The following is a 21,675-nucleotide window of genomic DNA, read 5'->3' as shown; positions in this document are numbered from 1 at the left end:
CACCGGATTGAGCAACTATTGACGTATTGAAGAGGGAATTTGTGCGTATTATAAGGAAGGACATTTATGATACTAATTACGTTAATTGTGCAATGTACTGATTGACAAATCTATTATTGGAGAGAAATTATGAATTATGGATATATGGGTGCGATGTCTTAATTTTTGACAAATTTATCATTGGAGAAAAATTATGAAGTATATACAGATGGGTGCGATGTCTTAATTCATCATTTATCTAAAATTGTGATGATTGTTACTCTGCAGTTGTGAGATATTATTGTGTTCGTAATTGTTTGTCATTCCGGTGTCCTGTTTTTGTCTATATGTAAATCTTATTTGGAGTCATTAGTCTATTGTTGTTTTTTGTGTGTAGTTTTATGTGTATGTGTGTAGGCCGTTAGACTAAGAGTGGTTGAGCAGATAGGGGTTGCTGATTTAATTTTAGAAAGAATGATGTATATATATATATACATATTGTTGAGTATGGATTATTAAATGTTTGAATATCATGTAGGCTGTTGTTGAGAATAACTTGCTCTATTCAATTAGTATGAGAGTTAGTTAGTGTTTACTTATTGTTAATTTCCCTGTATCACTCTCCTGATTTGTGGAGGGACCCTGTATTTTCCTTAGTTGTTCCAAACTGTCTGCCATTGTTTAGCAGTGATAGGTGTCCCTATTGTATGTTCCTGTTAGACTTTTCATCCTTGGCGTGTTCTCCCTTAACTTTTCGCCTCTGTTCCCCAGGTTATTGATGTGATTGAGTCCAACCATGCCTGTTGATTGTTTGCTAGGCAACGACCTGGAGGATTCCCCTTGGAAGGAGGTGGAACACAGGTCTCACTTGGAGATGTTGGGTCTGCCTGGGTGGGCAGCCAATCAGGGTAGTCAAGAGCCCCTGGAGCCTGAAACAGTGGCCCAGGGGACCGCCAAGAAGAGGAAGGGCAGGGGGCGCGGGAAACCGGCCCCAGAATTTCCCACGGTCCGGGAGGAGGCAGAGCCTGAGGGTGATGCCCCGGAGCCTACAGGGGAACAGGTGGCTGAACTGGGGGACGTCCCTGAGCTGTCGCAGTGGCAGCAGGAAGGGGGGCCCACCAGGGAAGCATTCTGTGCAGCACAGAAGTCATGCCCTACTTTGGAGGGTTTGCGGCAGCAGGCGGCTGGCAAGGAGCCAGGATCACACCTGATTTATTGGGAGGATGACTTCCTGTATAGCGAGCCTAAGGTTCCTGAGCCTGGGTCAGCCCGTGTGCCGGTGGTACCCCAGTGTTTCAGGGCCTTCCTACTGGGGATGGCTCATGATGTGCCTTTAGCTAGACATTTGGGGCAGGACAAGACCTTTGAGAGGCTTATCACCCACTTTTACTGGCCCCTAATGCGCAGGCACTCAGATGCACATTGCAGGTCTTGTCAGACTTGTCAGGCAAGTGGCAAGAGTGGGAGGAAATGTAAAGCTCCCCTCCAGCCTTTGCCTGTTGTCAGTACTCCCTTTGAACGGGTAGGACTTGACATTGTGGGGCCTCTGGATCCCAAGACAGCCATGGGCAACAGGTTCATCCTGGTCTTGGTGGACCATGCCACACAGTACCCAGAAGCCATTCCTCTAAGGACGGTCACTGGCCCGGTGGTGGGACGTGCCTTGATGGGAGTTTTAACCCGCATGGGGTTCCCCAAGGAAGTGGTATCTGATAGAGGTACAAACTTCATATCCACCTATATGAAGTCTCTGTGGAAGGTGTGTGGGGTAACCTACAAGTTCACCACCCCTTACCACCCCCAAAGTAATGGTCTGGTTGAGAGATTTAACCGCACCTTGAAAGGCATGATTCAGGGCCAGTCAGAGCCCTTGAGACATAAGTGGGACGTCCTCTTCCCATGCCTTCTCTTCGCTTACAGGGAGGTGCCTCAAAAGGGACTTGGCTTTAGCCCCTTTGAGCTCATCTATGGCCACCCTGTGAGGGGACCGCTCAGTCTGGTGAAGGAGGCTTTGGAGAAAGCTCCTAGTAAACCACCCCAGGATGTATTTAGCTACATGCTGCCACTAAGAAACCAGACTGCCCGCTTCAGGAGTCTCGCTCAGGAGAACCTGAAAGCAAGCCAGGAGGATATGAAACAGTGGTATGACCAGAATGCCACTCTGGTTGAGTTTCAGCCTGGACAAAAAGTGTGGGTCATGGCACCAGTGGAGCCTAGGGCTCTCCAAGATAAGTGGACTGGGCTTTTTGAGGTGGTGGAAAGAAAGAGCGAGGTCACCTATCTGGTAGACTTGCAATCCCCCAGGAACCCTTTGAGGGTCCTACATGTCAACCGCCTCAAACCACACTTTGAGCGAACTGAGCTATCCATGCTCCTAGCGACAGATGACGGGGTGGAGGAAGAGAGTGAGCCTCTTCCTAACCTCCTGTCTGCAGGAGAGAAAGATGGGTCTGTGGAGGGAGTGATCCTCTCCCCCTCCCTGACTGAGGAACAGCAGAGGGACTGTCGCCGCGTGTTGGGACAGTTCGCCTCGCTGTTTTCCCTGATCCCAGGAGTCCCACACCTGTGCACACATGATGTGGACACTGGGGACAGTACACCTGTTAAACATAAGGTTTACAGGGTGACTGATAGGGTCAGGGCTTGCATTAAGGAGGAAGTCTCCAAAATGTTCCCGTAGGGGTTATTGAGCACTCCAGCAGTCCTTGGGCCAGCCCAGTGGTATTGGTTCCAAAGGCTGCTGCTCCTGGTGCCACTCCGGAACTTAGGTTCTGTGTGGACTACCGGGGTCTCAATGCGGTCAGCAAGACTGATGCACACCCCATCCCACGAGCTGATGAGCTCATTGATCGGTTAGGAGCTGCCAAGTACCTCAGTACGTTTGATTTAACATCTGGGTACTGGCAGATTGCCTCAACTGAGGGGGCAAAGGAGAGGTCAGCATTCTCTACCCCAGATGGGCACTTCCACTTCAACGTGATGCCCTTTGGGATGAAGAATGCCCCTGCCACCTTTCAGAGGTTGGTCAACCAGGTGTTGGCAGGACTGGATGAGTTCAGTGCCACCTACCTGGATGACATTGCTGTGTTTAGTTCCACATGGGAGGAACACCTGCAACACCTCTGGAGAGTGTTAGAGGCCCTGCAGAAGGCAGGCCTCACTATTAAGGCGAGCAAGTGCCAAATAGGGCAGGGTTCTGTGGTGTACGTAGAACACCAGGTGGGGAGTGGCCAGGTGGCACCCCTACAGCCTAAGATTGACACGATTCTGGCTTGGGAGCCTCCCAAGACCCAGACTGAAGTGAGAGCCTTTTTAGGTCTCACAGGATATTACAGGAGGTTTGTTAAGGGATATGGTACCATTGTTACCCCCTTAACTGAGTTGACATCTAAGAAGCAACCCAAAAAAGTGATCTGGACAGAGGCTTGCCAGAACGCTTTTGATGCCCTGAAGGCTGCCATGTGCAGAGCACCTGTGCTGAAGGCACCTGACTACTCCAAGGAGTTTGTTGTGCAAACCGACGCCTCAGAGCATGGTATTGGAGCAGTACTCTCACAGCTTAATGAAGAGGGCCTAGATCAACCCGTAGCCTTCATTAGCAGGAGGTTACTTCCCCGGGAACATAGGTGGAGTGCCATAGAACGCAAAGCGTTTGCTGTGGTCTGGGCACTGAAAAAGCTAAGACCCTACTTGTTTGGGACTCACTTCCGAGTTCAGACAGACCACAGGCCCCTCAGATGGTTAATGCAGATGAGGGGTGAGAATCCAAAACTGTTGAGGTGGTCCATTTCCCTACAGGGGATGGACTTTACGGTGGAACATCGTCCTGGTACAGAACATGCCAATGCTGATGGTCTGTCCAGATTCTTCCTTCTTAGTGATGAGAACTCCCATGAGGTTGGGTAGTTGCTCCCCACTTTTAGCTGGGGGGGACATGTGTTAGACTTTTCATCCTTGGCGTGGTCTCCCTTAACTTTTCGCCTCTGTTCCCCAAATCAAATCAAATCATTAGCATTTATAAAGCGCGCTACTCACCCGTGCGGGTCTCAAGGCGCTAGGGACAAAGGGGGTGGTTATCGCTGCTCGAACAGCCAGGTCTTTATGAGTCTCCGGAAAGCGGAGTGGTCCTGGGTGGTCCTGAGGCTGGTGGGGAGGGAGTTCCAGGTCTTGGCCGCCAGGAAGGAGAAAGATCTCCCACCCGCCGTGGAGCGTCGGATGCGAGGGACGGCGGCGAGTGCGAGGCCAGAGGAGCGGAGGGGGCGGGTGGGGACGTAGAAGTTGAGCCGTCTGTTGAGGTATTCCGGTCCCTTGTCATGGAGGGCTTTGTGTGCGTGGGTGAGAAGTCGGAAGGTGATCCTTTTGCTGACTGGGAGCCAATGCAGGTGTCTCAGGTGTGCAGAGATGTGGCTGTTGCGGGGTACGTCGAGGATGAGGCGGGGTGAGGCATTTTGAATGCGTTTCAGGCGATTTTGGAGTTTGGCGGTGGTCCCAGCGTAGAGGGTGTTGCCGTAGTCCAGGCGGCTCGTGACGAGGGCGTGGGTCACGGTTTTTCTGGTGTCGGCGGGGATCCAGCGGAAGATCTTGCGGAGCATGCGGAGGGTGAGGAAGCAGGCGGAGGACACAGCGTTGACTTGCTTGGTCATGGTGAGAAGGGGGTCCAAGATGAAGCCGAGGTTGCGGGCGTGGTCTGCGGGGGTCGGTGCGGTGCCGAGGGTCGTGGGCCACCAGGAGTCGTCCCAGGCGGACGGGGTGTTGCCGAGGATGAGGACTTCAGTTTTTTCAGAGTTCAGCTTTAGGCGGCTGAGCCTCATCCAATCAGCGACGTCCTTCATACCCTCTTGTAGGTTGGTCTTGGCGCTGGCGGGGTCCTTGGTGAGGGAGAGTATAAGTTGGGTGTCGTCGGCATAGGAGGTGATGATGATGTCGTGCTTGCGTACGATGTTAGCGAGGGGGCTCATGTAGACATTGAAGAGTGTCGGGCTGAGTGATGAGCCTTGAGGTACGCCGCAGATGATCTCAGTGGGTTCTGAGCGGAACGATGGGAGGTAGACTCTTTGGGAGCGGTTTACGAGGAAGGAGGCGATCCAGTCCAGGGCCTGGTCTTGGATCCCGGTGGAGCGGAGGCGGATGATTAGGGTGCGGTGACAGACGGTGTCAAAGGCAGCCGAGAGGTCGAGAAGAATGAGGGCGACTGTTTCACCGTTGTCCATCAGGGTTCTGATGTCGTCTGTGACTGAGATGAGGGCGGTTTCTGTGCTGTGGTTGGTTCGGAATCCGGTCTGTGAGGGGTCGAGCAGGTTGTTGTCTTCCAGGAAGGTGGTCAGCTGTTTGTTGACGGTCTTCTCTATTACTTTGGCTGGGAAAGGCAGAAGGGAGATGGGGCGGAAGTTTTTCAGGTCGCTCGGGTCAGCCGTAGGTTTCTTTAGTAGCAGAAGAAAAAGAAGAGTTGATGACGGTCTGGAGGTGCGGGGCGATGATGTTGTCGGCTTTGTTAAAGATGAAGTGCGGGCAGGGGTCGGAAGGGGCGCCGGAGTGGATAGAGTTCATGATGGATTTGGTTTCTTCCGTGCTGATGTGGGTCCAGTTGTTGAGGGTGATGGTCGGGATGTGGGTTCGGTGGATTTAGGTTGGGTCTGGTGTCCGAAGCTGTCGTGGAGGTCGCTGATCTTGCGATGGAAGAAAGTGGCGAGGGATTCGCATAGATCCTGTGAGGGCGTGACGGCGTTGGCGTTGGCGCTGGGGTTGGAGAACTCCTTGACGATGCTGAAGAGTTCTCTGCTGTTGTGGCTGTTTTTGTCCAGTCTGTCGGTGAAAAAATTCCTTTTGGCAGTGCGGATCAGGTGGTGGTGTTTGCGGGTAGCGTTGTTGAGGGCGGTCATGTTGTCAGCGGTGCGGTCCTTGCGCTAGGCTTTCTCAAGTGCGCGACAAGTTTTCTTTGATTCTTTGAGGGTGTCAGAGAACCAGAGGGGTTTCTTGGTGTTGTTCTGTCTCTGCGAGCGTTTGAGGGGAGCAAGGTTGTCTGCGCAGTTGGAGATCCAGTTTGTGAGGTTGAGGGCTGCGACGTTGGGGTCGGTGGTGAGGGTGGGTTGGTTGGCGGCGAGTGCGGCGAAGAGTTGCTCTTCAGGGATCTTGTTCCACTGTCGGCGAGGGATGGGTTGAGTGCGGAGGTGGCGGGTCTCGCGTCGGAATGTGAAGTGGACGCAGCTGTGGTCGGTCCAATGAAGGGCGGAGGCGTGGCTGAAGAAGACGTGTTTGCTGGCGGAGAAGATAGGGTCGAGTGTGTGTCCGGCGATGTGGGTGGCAGTGTTCACCAGTTGTTTGAGGCCGAGGTTGGTGAGGTTGTCGAGCAGGGTGGTGGTGTTGGGGTCGTTGTTTTGTTCCAGATGGAAGTTGAGGTCGCCTAGGAGGATGTAGTCCGGTGAGGCGAAGGCGTGCGGGGAGATGAAGTCGGCGATGGTGTCGCTGAAAGGGGCGTGAGGTCCGGGAGGACGGTAGACGAGGGATCCTCTGAGGGTGGTCCTCGGGTCGGTGCGAATCTGAAAATGCAGGTGTTCAGCGGCAAGAGGGGAGTCTTCAGTGGAGGTGGTGACGCTGATGGAGTCTTTGAAGACGATGGTTATTGATGTGTGCTAGACTCTGATTTTGCTGTTTTTTTTTACTCTGGGCACTTTACCACTGCTAACCAGTGCTAAAGTGCAAGTGCTTGTGTTTAAAATCTGTACGTAATTGGTTCTCCATGATTGGCATATTTGTTTTACTGTTAAGTCCCTAGTAAAGTGCACTAGTGGTGCCCAGGGCCTGTAAATCAAATGTTACTAGTGGGCCTGCAGCACTGGTTGTGCCACCCACACAAGTAACTCTGTAATCATGTCTCAGACCTGTCACTGCAGTGTCTGTATGTGTATTTTTACACTGTAAATTCGACTTGGCAAGTGAACCCACTTGCCAGGCCTAAACCTTCCCTTTTCTTACATGTGAGACACCCCTAAGGTAGGCCATAGGTAGCCCCAAGGGTAGGGTGCAGTGTATGGATAAGGTAGGACATATAGTAATGTGGTTTATATATCCTGACAGTGAAATATTGCCAATTTCGTTTTTCACTGTTGCAAGGCCTGTCTCTCTCATAGGATAATATGGGGGCTACCTTTAAATATGATTAAAGCGTAGATTCCCCTAGAGAGTAGATGGACATGTGGAGTTTAGGGTCCCTGAACTCACAATTTAAAAATATATCTTTCAGTAAGGTTGATTTTAAGATTGTGTGTTTGAAAATGCCACTTTTAGAAAGTGAGCATTTTCTTGCTTAAACCATTCTGTGACTCTGCCTTGTTTGTGGATTCCCTGTCTCAGTCAGTTTGACAGTTGGGTTGTTTTTCACCTCACACCAGACAGTGACACAAAGGGAGCTGGGGTGTAACCTGCATTTCCTGATTAGCCATCTCTGCTAGGAGGGAGGGGGGGAGTGGTCACTCTCATCTGAAAGGACTGTGCCTGCCTCTGACAATGCAGACTCCAACACCCTGGTATGTGTCTGAGGCCTTGCCTGGGAAAGGCAGGATTTCACAAGTAGGTGTGAGACCCCTTTGAAGAAAGGTGACTTCAAAGACTAAAATTGGTATAAGAAGGGCACCCAAATCTACAGACTTTAGAAACACTTCTGAAACCAATAGGAACCTCTGCCTGGAGAAGAGCGGAATAGCTGAGGAACAAGTGCTGCCCTGCCTGTGACTGTGCTTTGTGGAGCTTTCCTGCAGTGCTGCTTTTGCCAGAGTAAGAGGGCAAAGACCGGACTTTGGGTGCCTTCCATCTTGTGAAGAAATCTCCAAGGGCTTGATTTAGAACTTGCCTCCTGTTGTTTGAAGTCTCAGGGACAGCAAAGACTTCTCTCTGCCAGCACCTGGAATCTCTGGAGAGACTCCTGCTCTGACAAGCGGTGCCCTATCCAGTCCCTGGGCCCTTAAAAAGGAAAGCTGGTGGAAATCCAAGGAAATCGAATTCGGGCGACTCTGGACCGACGCCGCTGCTGAATCTGGTGACGCCTTCACCCGACGCCGTAACCTTCGCTGGAACGCGACGCTCTTCGCAGGCCCGACGCCGCTGCAGCCCCGCTGAAGTCTGCGAATCCGTGGAAGTCGCCGCACCACATCGTGACCAACGCCGCTCGAAGTGCGTGGATTCACCGTTTCGCACAGATGGCGCGATCCCCGACTTCGCGCATCGGCTTGTTTTCACTCTTCACCAAAGGTACTGTACTTGGGGGTCTACGCGACTCCATGTCCGGCGCCGCTGGTGTCTGCTTGTTGGGAACGACTCCGTCACGACTCCGTGTTAACATCTCATCGAAGCATTTTTTGTTTCTAAGCGCTATTTTTTAGTTTAATCTTTAAAAATGTATAACTTGACTTGTGTATGTTGGATTTTTGTCGCTTTGGTCTTGTTTTGTTTAGATAAATATTTCCTATTTTTCTAAACTGGTGTTGTGTCATTTTGTAGTGTTTTCATTGAGTTACTGTGTGTGTTGGTACAAATACTTTACACCTAGCTCTCGGAAGTTAAGCCTACTGCTCTGCCAAGCTACCAAGGGGGTAAGCAGGGGTTAGCTGAGGGTGATTCTCTTTTACCCTGACTAGAGTGAGGGTCCTTGCTTGAATAGGGGGTAACCTGACTGTCAACCAAAGACCCCATTTCTAACAGTTCCCAAAATGAGATGTGGCGGGATACAGAGCTGTGTGCAGTGGACATTAGGAGTGAATAAAGAAAGGAGATGTATCCCCGGATTGTCCCTGCCCATCTCACAAATTGCTCTATAGGGAGCTGATTTCTGGTAGCAGATAATCGCATAGCTGATTGTCATACCCAGTGCTTCAGTTCGGTGTAGTGGTAAATCTCTGAAGCAGGTATATTAAATTTACGGCAGCAGTTCTCAAATGTTAGTATGTCCCACCCATGAAGTAGGTCTGAAATAATAAGATGGCCTTCTTCCCGCCATAAATCTAAAGATCCCAGCCACAGTGCCGGCTGGAAGGCTACATTATAGAGGATAGGTGTGTAGGGAGAGGGAAAAGTCACCAAGCCATTTAATCAAGCTACGTTGTCTCAAACTTTCTACGTAGTAACAGTTGGGATGCTTAGGTAAGCCTTCCAACACTTATGATTGAGAGTGGTAGGTCCATCCTGTAATACACCACTACAGGACATAGCTATCTGGGGCCATACACTGCAGATCATCACCAGGTGCTGCAGGAAGGTCAGAATCCAGATTGTAAAGGCAGAGATTACAGATGGGCTTGAAGCAAGATTGCATCTGAGAGTGATGACAGGGGACTCCAACAATCTCCTTTGAAATTGAAGGTAGTAATTGGGTTTTAATGTAAATGGTATTTTGGCAGAAGGGAGAGATTTTTTTCTTAAGGGGCTGGATACACATATTTTTAGATGCTCTGAAAATATCCCCTTACAGAGCTGAGGTTGCACAGTGATGTGAAAGCCAGACAGTTACATTCCCCGAAGTGCAATGGAAAGTAGTTGTCACTTGGTCATTCTTGAGAGGGTGTTGGAGGTTGTCATTGATGCAGTGACAGTTTTGGTTTTCTTGAGATAAAGATAATCCAAACGTACGGATACCATTCCCAAGAGGAGACTCAAGGAGACAGAAGCAAGTGAAAGATTTCCAAACCACTTGAAAGAGTTCTCTTACTTTGTTAGGTGTTATGTCCATTATGCGTGCTGAAGCTTACATGGGCCAGCTTGCTGTTAGTTGCAAATCAAAGGACCTTAAATTGTTGTTCTAAGTGTTACGGTGATCGGGGGAGTAATGTTGCTGTCACAATGGATGGATGGAAGACCGAGCCCAAGAGATCATCTTCCTTATGTAGTGCAATGTGTTCCTCATGGAATCAGCAAGTGCACCCGTCGTATCACGTACTAGCAGGAGAGTCGAGTGGACTCTGCAGTGTATTGAAAGCAAGAGCGGGGGTTTGGTGAGTGATAGATTGAAGGAAGAGTAGCTCATGGTGGAAGTGGGGCGTTATGCAGAATTATCAGAGCAGAAATGGCTTTTATAGAGAAGCCACTTGCATAGCGCCTTCAAAGTGCTACATGACTTTCATAGAAAGGAAGTATTTCTGATAGACCAGTGTGAAGCAAATAAATCAGCGCAACATGAGATGTTCAGAGAAGAGGCTAAAAAGTTTTTACTGATAAGGAACACACATTAACTCAGAAATGGTGATAGTCTGAACTTCAGACAGCAAGAGTTGCTGTTTTCATGAAGATTCTGTTTAATATTTAGAGCCTATTCCCAGGTTTCATTGTAGGCAGAGCAACAGAAAACATTGAATTGATAAAACAAAAGCAAATATTACGTTTTCCTTTCCATCTTTTACACAAGTAAAGACAATATTAGTGTTCCTCATGGTAGAAAGACAAGAAGCAACAAAAGAACAGCAACTGAAATCTACCGGTGGTCGAAGGCCACCATTATGAGCTGCCCTATGAGTGATGTGATATTTACTGCATCTGATAAAATTCAACTCTTCTACATCGGAATTTATCAGGTGCCATACATAGCACCGGATTATTGGTTGTTGGGAAACAGCATGTGGGTTTTTGGTGCTTACCTTACCAAAATGTGCATGTTTTGGGGCAATACTGTGGGGCAGTTTCCTCCAATAAATATCAGCAATTTTGACCTACAAATATTTATTATAAAACCCATAATTGCAATAGGAGGGGTAACAGCAGTAACAACACATATTGCTATTAACTAGGCCCTTGGTAATGAAGGCCTATATAGTTATATCTCTGATGAAGAAACACTCAAGATAGCCCTAAAACCAACTTCTTCTATATTTGGTAAACTATGCAGAAATCCTGTTGGTCTAGTTAACGTGTGTATGGAAAATACTTCCGATCTTATATTAGGTGGCTCAAAAACATGACATGATTTGAAGTTTATACAATTTGTTTGAATAAGCAAAAGACTTAATTGGTGCAATTTTATAATTTATTGTTAAAATGTTTTGCCTTCTGATTATTGTTCAATTTTTTTTTATTCCTAGTTTCTTTTGAACACGTATTTAAACATTGCATTATGCAAGCGATTTGCGAAAGATAAGCTTTTAAAGTTTTTAATCCCTAAAAACTACTAATGATCATGAATTGCGTATACTTGCTGCTATTGAAATACAGGTAAATACCACAAAGCCAACTGTTTTACCGACTGATATGTGCTGCAAGAAATACCAGTTGAAATTCAAATCAAATTGGATTTTGTATTCCGTTAATATTGCAATTGAATTTCAAACAGTCTCTAACGGGTGGTGAAAGTATAAGGCCTTGTTCTTCAAATCAATGGCAGATTGGTGTTTTACCTCGAGAGCTCACTTCTTACTTTACTTAATGAAATTGTCCATGTATTACAGTTAACAAGAGAATAATAATAATTGAAGCAAATGATTTGGACTCACAGAGTAATGTAAGATTGAACAATAAACTTTGAAACGAGTTGCCATACTATTGATTGCCTTTTAGCTAAAGTAGATCCTTGATATATTTGATATATATTTAACTTACACAGTTCTTGTGTTTTAAATAAATATCATTATAGCTCAGTTCCATGAAGAGCCTTGAGTCTGAGATACTCTTCCAAGCACTGGATTGCTGTGTTATCAACTGTAGAATCGAATTTGTTGGCAAAGAGATGATGTTGTTGGAGGATCCATTTCAGGTCCCCAGCCCCGTAGATACAGACTGAATTTCGGTGAATGCCTGTGCAAGGTGCATACGGTGCTCCATTACTTATGTCCCCTTCCAGAGAATCCCATTTCACGAGTCTTGCCACTGCATTAAGGTCAGACATTTCATATTTGGAATGATATGGGGAAGACCCAGGGACTTCAGGCATGCGATTCATTGTGGCCCATAGGTGCTCATCTGGACTGTAGGTGTCCTTTACCCACTCCAACAGTTTTTCCACAGTTGTGTTTTTTCTAAATATATACTTCACAAAATCTCTTGAAACCACAAAATAGGCATTTCCAGTAAACATAGGTGTTTTTATTGGAGGTGGCCTTTTTAGAATCCCTGTTTTAACAATGGAGTTGTGAACCTCATAATGAAACATCCATCGCATTTTTTTTTGCCTCTGATGGTCTTTCAGACTCCAGGCTGTTTTTCCCATTCAGCATCTGGAGCCTTCTGACAATCTGAGCATTGGTCTTTATCGGAAAGTCAGTGCCACATGTGTTTAAAAGATACTTCCACTGCACCTGGCTTTTTAGAAGGTCCTCCATACAGTTGAGATCAGCTTGAACCCTTAGCCAAGATGCGTAAACCACTCTTTCCAGCTTTGATGCCACAAACACGTTCTGAAAGCAAGACGCAATGGCTCTTACCGCTTTCTTGTAGATCTCGGGGGACTTGTCATCTACATGAACACAGTATATATTTTGTGGGGTGTATATTGCTCTTAAGAGCCTTTCAAACATCTCAATCTTTTCATGCACCACCATGGAGTATGCGATAGGAAAGCGCTCTTCCTCTTTGCTCAGGGCAACTGGGATACATTTTCTGCCTTCCCTGTAGATGCGGCAATCCGAAGTTGCATTCAAAAACTCTTCTTCAGTAGCAGGGATTGTTTTTCGTTCCTCCATATTCTCCTCCTCCTCTCCATTGATGATTTTGGAGCAGTTTATCCGGCCACTGTGAGAAAGGCGAAGAGGCTGCCGAAGTGTAAGGTTAATTAATGGGTTTCTTGGTCGTTCCACGTTCGTACACAAATTGAGCAGCGGATATTGTCGTGGAAAATATAGGACCGCCGCAGTGAAAAACACAACAGAAAGCCCCAAGCTCAGTTTCCTCCTGTTCCTGGGACCAAACATGCTTGATCCCAAGGTTTCCGAAATTGTATGGCTCCTTTGTAGTTATAGGAAAATATATTATTCATCAAGAGAACAATTGCATGGCAGTAGATTAGTCCCGATCCAGAATGGTGTAAGACACGTTCAACGGTCGTGTATTTGGCTTAAGTGGCGGGCTTAAGCTGCTGTTCATGATTAGAGTGGGGAGGGACATTACATTGTTCTCTCGGGTTCTTTGACCTTATTAAATCACGTCCTGACAGTTAAGAAATAACAGCAAAGTTTAGGTGTCATATCTTGCTCAGTTAGCTTTATCGCGTGGATACCGAAAGTTAAGGGTGCAAATATTTTGCAGCATTTTCCAGCACTGGAAAGGACGGAAGCAGACAGCTAACTACCACGGAATACATTTTGTTTTGTGTGAAGAGAGTTTGTAAAGGTATGTGAAGGCTTACTGCTTCATGGAGGACTGCACGCCGACAGTGGAACCATACACAAAACTGCTGCGTTACTCTAAAAGAGACAGAAGGGGAAGAAGCAAGAACTACAGGAGTACGATTTTGCAACTGAACAAACTTCAGCAAATTACAAAAAAAGAAACCACGGAAAAAGCTAAAAAGCCTGTCTTTTTATAAATTAATAAATGCATTGATAGGCGCCTTCGTATGTGTACTTCCAGATTGGTGAGTGGGTGAACGAGAAACCTGTCAAAGGGGGGTGGATGAGTGAGTGCATCACTAAATGAATGGGTGCATGACTGAGTTGATGAATAGATGTAGAAATGGGTAAATGGATGAATATATCGACAAACAAGTATATGGGTGAGTGATTACATGGTAACTCACTGGCTTGGCTGAGTGAGTGCAAGGGGGCATAGTAGGTGAATGCATAAATGGATAAATGGGTGAGATTATGAGTGAGTGCATGTATGGTGGAGGGCACACTGCTGGAGTTTGCTGTGCTCGTGTTGGAGCATGATACTGCTTTCTCTTCCAAGTGCTGTTCCAACTCATTCATCCATTTGACTAACCACGCAGTAAACCTGAAAAACATCCATATGAAATAACACAAACTTTTGTCAGTTTCCTGAAAACTTAATATCACTTCTTTTGAAGGACTCTAAAATGCAGAGTTGTGAACATCATTTCACTGTACTAATGCGTACCTGCCTACTCACATGGTGCCAACCTATGTTGCATGATATTGGACCTCTATGCATGCTGTCCCGATGAAGAGATGATATCACACATTTTGCACAAAGCGAGTTGGAACTCTCTGCAGATAGTGGGTTTCCAGCTCATTGTGTGAAAACTTTGCAGAGGTAAAGTCCATCATGGATATAAAACCTCCCCAGGACATCAGCGACCTTTTGACGTTTGTTTTTGGGAGAGAGTGAGGGTTTGCTAGAGAAGTGTTGGGCAAGTCTCAGTCCCTCTCCTCAGTCCCCATACACCCTTGGTTAGCCAGGTGGTGTTGGGCTCAATGCCCCACCCTCCCAGTTAAGATCCTGCTTGTAAGAAATTGAGTTAGTGGTTGAGGAGGGTGAAACCCTACTCAAGCAGCAACACAATATTTGTCAAGGTGAGCCAAAAGCTAACCCCAAGTTAACCTGTGCTCAACATCTGGTAACGTGGCACAGAGCAGTTAGGCTTAACGTAGAGGCAATTTGTAAAGTATGTATGCAGTACTCCAGACAGTAATAATTGAAAACACAATACAAGAAAAATCCCACAACAATTTAGTAAAATAGAGTACATTTTAATGAATAAAAACTAGAAAAAAATGACAAAAATCCAATCAATAGAACCAGAGAAATACAGCTTTAAAGATTTCAGTAAAAATAGCACCAAAAAAGCACAAAGCACCATCTGTGGCTATCTGACCATGCCAGACTAGGACAAAGTCATAACTTCAGACCAACCACGATGGGGCGCAAGCCAGATTGCTGGATTGACAGATGGGCTGGCACAGCACCTTCAACCCCACTTCCAAGAATCCAGGACTGGGGTGCCACCACTTTGCAAGGTCAGACTCACCAATGTCAGAGTCCAGGTGATGGGTTCAAGGTTGTTGAAGCCTTCTGTCCATTAGACTCCAGTCAGAAGGTCAGACACTCTGGGGTCTTGAGTTTAACAGATGCAGGTCTCTCCCAGGCATGAGGGCAACAGGTCAGCACAATAGGGCAGCAGCCCAGCAGAGTGGCAGTCCTTTTAGTTGCAGAACACTCCTCCTTCCTGGCAGAATATCCACAGGCTAATAAGTGCACTGAAGAGTTGGTGCCTGAGGTCCAGTATTTATACCTGGGCCTTCCTTTGAATTGGAAGATGCTTCTAGAATTTTCCCTTTGAAGTGTACAAGGTTCCTGCCTTCCCTGTCCTGGCTCTAGATTAACTACAGGAGGTATGCAGCCCTTTGTTTGGAGGCAGGACACAGCCTATTCAAGTCTAAGTAGGGATCCCCCCAGCTCCGTCCTCTGATCCTGCCAGTGATGGCCCATCCAGTCACACCTAAGACCTCTATTGTATGTGAATGTATAGGAGAAATACACAAAACCCAACTGTCAAAAACAATCAGCCATGCTGTGACCCAGTGACAGTTACTAAATGGCTAAGGTAGGAAGATTCTAACCTTCTAAAAGTGTCATTTTCAAAATTAAAACTTAAAATCAGACCACCATGAGAGAGGATTTATTGTTATGATTCCAAAGACACCAAATATGAACTGATTACCTGTTCCCATTTGGAAGTTACAGCTTATTAAATGTAATAAGACACTTCCAATGTTAGCGTATGCAAGAGGTAGGCCATCTAGTAGTAAAAAATGAATGAGAAAGTTTTTCACTACCAGAACAAATAAAGCTGAAATGCACATGTCCCACATTTTTAAATACACTGTACGCTTCCCTCTGGACTGTTCAAAGCCTGGCTTAAGGGTGACTTAAATGTATTAAAAAGAAAGGTTTGGGCTTGGCGAAAGGTTCATTTTGCCAGGTCGATGGCAGACCTGAGACATGTTTAAAGGGCTACTTGAGTGTATGGCACAATCAGTGCTGCAGGCCCACTAGTAGCATTACATTTATAGGCCCTGGGCACAGGTAGTTATTTTACCACTGACTCTCAAGTAAATTAAATATGCCAATTAAGTGTAAGCAAATTCTACCAGGATTTAGGGAGTGCGCACAAGCCTTTTAGCAATTGGTTAGCAGAGGTAAAGGGCACAGAGTCCTTAATCCAACAAAAACTAAGTCAACAAAACATGGTTGAAGGCAAAAAGTTAAGGGGAAAGACCACGCTAAGGATGCCAGGTCTAACACCGTCCTTTCAAGGCCCCACCCCTCTCCTCTTGCGTACTAAGACTATTTTCAAAGTTGGCAGGTCTGGTAACAGCACATATGTTGGACTTTTTTGCTTATGCAGTGTTATCCCCAATCTTTTTGCCTCCTGCCTCCTATTTTGTCTGACCTGTTGTCGTTGGCTTTTGAGCTCTGAGCACTTTACCACTGCTAACCAATGCTAAAGTGCATATGCTCTATGTGTAAATTGTATGGTTAATTGGTTTATTCATGATTGGCATATTTGATTTACTAGTAAGTCCCTAGTAAAGTGCACTAGAGGTGCCCTGGTCCTGTAAACCAAATACTACCAGTGGGCCTGCAGCACTGGTTGTGCCCCCCACCTTAGTAGCTCTGTAATCATGTCTCTGGCCTGCCACTGCAGGGCCTTTGTGTGCAGTTTTTAACTGTAAATTCAACTAGGCAAGTGTACCCACTTGCCAGGCCTAAACCTTCCCTTTTCTTACATGTAAGGCTCCCCCAAGGTAGGTCTTAGGTAGCCCCAATGGCAGGGTGCAGTGTATGGTTAAGGTCGGACATATAGTAATGTGTGTTATATGTCCTAACAGTGAAATATTACTAAATTAGTTTTTCACTGTTGCAAGGCCTGTCTCTCTCATAGGTTAACATGGGGGCTACCTTTAAATCTGATTAAAGTGTAGATTCCCTTTGGGAGCAGATAGACATGTAGAGTTTGGGGTCTCTGAGCTCACAATTTTAAAATACATCTTTTAGTAATTTTGGTTTTAAGATTGTGTGCTTGAAAATGCCACTTTTAGAAAGTGGGCATTTTCTTGCTTAAACCATTTCTGTGACTCTGCCTGTTGGTGGATTCCCTGTCTGGGTCAGTTTGACAGTTGGGCTGTTTGCACCTCTCTCTAGACAGTGACACAAAGGGAGCTGGGGTGTAGTCTGCATTTCCTGTTGAGCCATCAGTGCTAGGAGGTAGGAGAGGAGTGGTCACTCACACCTGAAAGGGCTGTGCCTTCCCTCACACAATGCAGTCTCCAACCCCCTGGTGTGTGTCTGGGGCCTGCCTGGACAAGGCAGGATTTCACAAACAAGAGAGACTTTTCTTTGAAGTAAGCCTACTTCAAAGGGCAAAATCGGTATAAGAAGGGCACCCAAAACCACAGACTTTAGAACACTTCTTGAAACCAAGATGAACCTCTGCCTAGAGATGAGCTGAAGAGCTGCCCTGCCTGTGACTGTGCTTTGTGGAGCTATCCTGCAGTTGCTGCTTCTGCCTGTGCCAGAGGACAAAGACTAGACTTTGTGTTGCCTTCCTTCTTGTGAAAATCTCCAAGGGCTTGATTTAAAGCTTGCCTCCTGTTATTTGAAGTCTCAGGGACAGCAAAGACTTCTCTCTGCCAGCTCCTGGAGTCTCTGGAGAGACTCCTACTCTGCCAAGTGCTGTCTTTCCAGTTTCTGGGACCCTGAAAGGAGAGGCTGGCAGCCCAAGAGTGAGAAATCCACATACAGACCGCTGTGCGGGAAAAAGATTGACGCAACTCCAATCTGCGGCTGAAAAATTGACGTGCCGCTGGCTTCACGGCTGAAAATCGACGCTCACCTGCAACGCGACCTGAAGATCGACTCCTGGGGCTGGAGAAACGATGCACAGCATCGCTGCCGGAGGCTCGTGAGATCGCAACCCGCGCTGCGTGGTTTTCGGATCATCGTGCGGCTGGATTTCTGACGAAAACACCGCTCGGCGTGTAAAATCGGTGCAGGGCCTGCCTGGACCCGAGAGTGCTGACCGGATCGAAGCATCACTCTCCTGCGGAGAGAAGAAATGACACATGCCAACCCGACTAAAGGAGAAATTATGCAAGGTCTCGCTCGTGAATGAAATCGACGCATCGCAAGCCCTTTTTGATGCACACTCGCCGGTGCGGGGTTATTTTTCACGCACCCAAGGAACATTTTCACGCTAACAGCGTTAGCGTTGTGTTTAAAAATACATGAAGACTCTTTTTGAATTCTTAGTGATAACTTGACTTGTGTATTGTGGATTTTTGTAGTTTTGGTCTTGTTTTGTTTAGATAAATATTTTCTATTTTTCTAAACCGGTGTTGTGTCATTTTGTAGTGTTTTCATTAAGTTACTGTGTGTTGGTACAAATACTTTACACCTAGCACTCTGAGGTTAAGCCTACTGCTCCTGCCAAGCTACCAAGGGGGTAAGCAGGGGTTAGCTGAGGGTGATTCTCTTTTACCCTGACTAGTGTGAGGGTCCTTGCTTGGACAGGGGGTAACCTGACTGTCAACCAAAGACCCCATTTCTAACAACATATATAAACAAAAGAGATATTTATTGATTTGTTAATTCAAGCAGGTAATTTCTATGTGTGAGCAATACACTGAGCACATTTATTTATGCTACTGTACAACACAACAAAACGAAAAAATTGTTTGCTTTACATAAATACATACCATCACTAACAAAAATAAACCTCTAACACCAGACCCTATTTCTGTTAAACAATAAGACTGATTTTCCTTCCAAAGGTTTAATTTGAAAGCACTATACACAAGCAACATATTTTGTGAAGTTCTGATGTGAATTTACTTACGTCAATTACGTTGACACATGCAACCATTTTGGCAAAGCAGCCACTCACGACACACCGTTTGTATGAAACCAGTGCAAAAGAATAACTGCAGTTCTAATTAAAGAGAGATTTGAAGTACATTAAAATCATACACTTGTTTACACTGTATTCAAATCAAGCCAAAGGGCAAATCACAATACTATAGCAAGATGACGAATTCTGCTGAAAGATGTCACCCCTAAAGCGTTGTCCAAGGCACACATGGTAAAAGCAGTAATAGTTGGGTTCTACAAAGACAAAATGTACAAGAGATATAAGTGCCCCTTCAGGCCTCAGTACCAAAGGGGCATAGAAGAACGTGCAGCCTCTACACCCTAAGGAGTGGCCTATACGCTGCAATTAGAAATTCCACAGGTGCCTCCTATACGAATAATTGTGTCAATTAACATACCTTTCATTCTTTTTTTTCCCTTTTCTCTCCTCGCCCTTTTTTTTGCACACCTATCGCCATGATACTGAATTTCGGTGTAAGTGAACGTTATAAATAAATAAATTAAATATTTTGGATTCTTCTATCTCTTCACCACACAATACTTTTTTCAAACTGCACTTCCATTTTGAACACTGCAACCTGAGTATGTGGGGTTAGTGCACTGTAAAAGTAAGTTGCAGGTTGAAGTATGAAATCATGTTCAAATGAAATTGCAACCAATAAGTATGATTGGAAAACAACATGCGATTTGGTTGCATTTTGGGAATTGAGCTAATTTTAAGATGTTGGACCACTTGGCTCAGTTTACTTATACATCCATTCCAGTGATGGTGTTCATCCTCACGGTCACAAGATTGAGTCCTAGTGAGTCACCTGAGTCGTTCATCCGTCTAAGGGCGATAAAATGAGCACAATTGCGTTGTGCAACAAAAAAGTCGGTTATCTGTCAGTCGCACCAAGGAACCTGTTTCAAAGTGAATGTTGCTCTCCAGGAATACACATTTTATGCTATGTAACGATGTTGTTAACATGCCTGGACTGTTGTAACAGTTCTGTTATCCTGCTGTAATAACTGTACAATATGGTGTTTCCTTAGGAGTTTGAAAAAGATGTGTCTGACTTTAAGCTGAAGGTTGAAGACATGGACAGGCGATTGGGGACAATTTTCTGCCAAGCATTTGATGATGCTTCTGGCTTGGAGCACGCCTTCAAGGTCTGTATTACTGATATGTGTGATAACGTTAATTCTGGAACCTGCATCAGCAAATAAGTGAAAACAAATATGTAAATCTGTTCTGCAAAACTCAGCACAAGTGGCAGACTTATCCTTCTTTACTGCAGTAATTTACTCTCTTGGCGCATAAAGCCAGTGAGCTATTATGTTCATCATTTTGCAGGTGAAGTAACCTAATAGAAGAGGTTGAGGTATTATTCGAGCTGTTGAGCAGAATGATTGGGGAACACTGTTGGTTGGAAAAAAATCACACCGAAGGGCTGATGAAGTGGTAGTCTGTAATTTATAAATTGAAGCACTTGTTGTGGCTGGGAAATCAAAATTCTGCTCACCATTCACCGATCACTACCACCTCCACAGTAACTGTTCTCACAATTCCCAGACCACTTCCACTTCTCCAGTAGAAAAATAATTATTCTGATTTACCCCGTGTTGGAAATGCCCCTTCTGCAGGGTCATCCCCAGACTTTTTTCTTTCCTCCTCCTAATTTTCTGACCTTGTTTTTATTGGCTTTAGGACTCTGTGCACTTTATCTCTACTAACCAGTGCTAAAGTGCTTGTGCTTTCTTCTTAAAATGGGGTAATATTGGCTTATCCACTATTGGCTTATTTAATTTACTTGTAAGTCCCTAGTAAAGTACATTATATGTGCACAGGGCCTGTAAATTAAATGCTATTAGTGGGCCTGCAGCACTGATTGTGTCACCCACTACAGTAGCCTTTCAATTATGTCTGAGGGCTGCCTTTGCAGAACCTGTTGTGCAATTTTAAACTGCCATTTCAACCTGGCGCATGCACCCACTTGCCAGTCCCAAACCTTCCTTTTTACTACATGCAATTCATCCCTACGATGAGCCCTAGTTCAACCCAAGGGCAGGGTGCATTGTATTTAAAAAGTTGGACATGTAATTGTAAGTTTACCATGTACTTGTAGTAGTGAACAACTATTAAATGTTTTTTTCTGTACTGCAATACCTATATCTCCCATAGGTTAACATTGGGGTTACCTTGAAGCAGCTTTTAATTGTAACTTCCAATTGGGAAAAGATAGAACTTTAGAATTTGGTGTCTTTGGACTCACATTTGAAATCACAACTTATGGTGAAGTTGAACTAAAAATTGTAAGCCTGAAAATACCACCCATAAGATGAGTGGCAGCGGAAGTTGGAGTGCCGCTGCGTTTTTGCTCTGAACACACAAATGCTTAAACAAAAGGGGTGAGACATCTGGAAGATTAAATAGCACTTTCTCACAATAAATGATGACGAGAAACAAGGGCATTTTTTTTTTTAAAATCTGTTTTTTGGCATAAACCAGAGGAATCGAATTATCAATAAATGGAGAATTGTCTTGGACTACAGTTGGAGGTATCATTCAGTTCACGGTCCTGAGGAAAACCCCAACTACATGGGTTCTAAATGCGTCAACAGTGTTGTACTAGGTATTTGGTTAAGAATTTGGCTGGAGTTTAAAGAGAACCTTTAGGAATTCAATAAAGCCATTTATGGTCCCTTTTCAAATCTAGGCCCTTTAAAAAATAAAATGGTATAAGCTGTTCATTCCCTGAGCATAAAAGTGAGAAGTTTTTTTTTGTGGGTTAACAACTCTTATATGTTTATTCTCTTGCTTTGAATGATGGAACTGGCGTATACGTGGTCATAATGTCATGTTGTGCATAAAGTAGCCCTAAATGCGGTTTTATTGTTTAGGTTGTCCATTATCGG

General features: G+C 45.6%; 2 protein-coding genes across 2 annotated transcripts in view; one reads left to right on the top strand and one right to left on the bottom strand.

Annotated features, from left to right (window-relative positions):
• The window catches only part of DNAH9 (dynein axonemal heavy chain 9), a 975,671-nt gene that overhangs the window by 149,674 nt on the left and 804,322 nt on the right, over positions 1-21,675 (top strand). The window contains exon 8 of the mRNA XM_069200368.1: positions 19,813-19,929. Coding sequence (XP_069056469.1) covers positions 19,813-19,929 — 117 coding nt within the window. The remainder of the gene's footprint in view (positions 1-19,812; positions 19,930-21,675) is intronic.
• On the bottom strand, positions 11,582-12,629 carry LOC138247377 (beta-1,3-galactosyl-O-glycosyl-glycoprotein beta-1,6-N-acetylglucosaminyltransferase 3-like). Its single transcript, XM_069202033.1, is given in 2 exon segments — positions 11,582-12,127; positions 12,129-12,629. Coding segments are annotated over 2 exon segments (909 nt in total). The 5' UTR covers positions 12,492-12,629.

The sequence above is a fragment of the Pleurodeles waltl genome, chromosome 7 (genome assembly GCF_031143425.1).
Source record: "Pleurodeles waltl isolate 20211129_DDA chromosome 7, aPleWal1.hap1.20221129, whole genome shotgun sequence".
In the NCBI taxonomy this organism is placed as follows: Eukaryota; Metazoa; Chordata; class Amphibia; order Caudata; family Salamandridae; genus Pleurodeles; species Pleurodeles waltl.
This window is presented reverse-complemented; position numbering and strand designations above follow the sequence as displayed.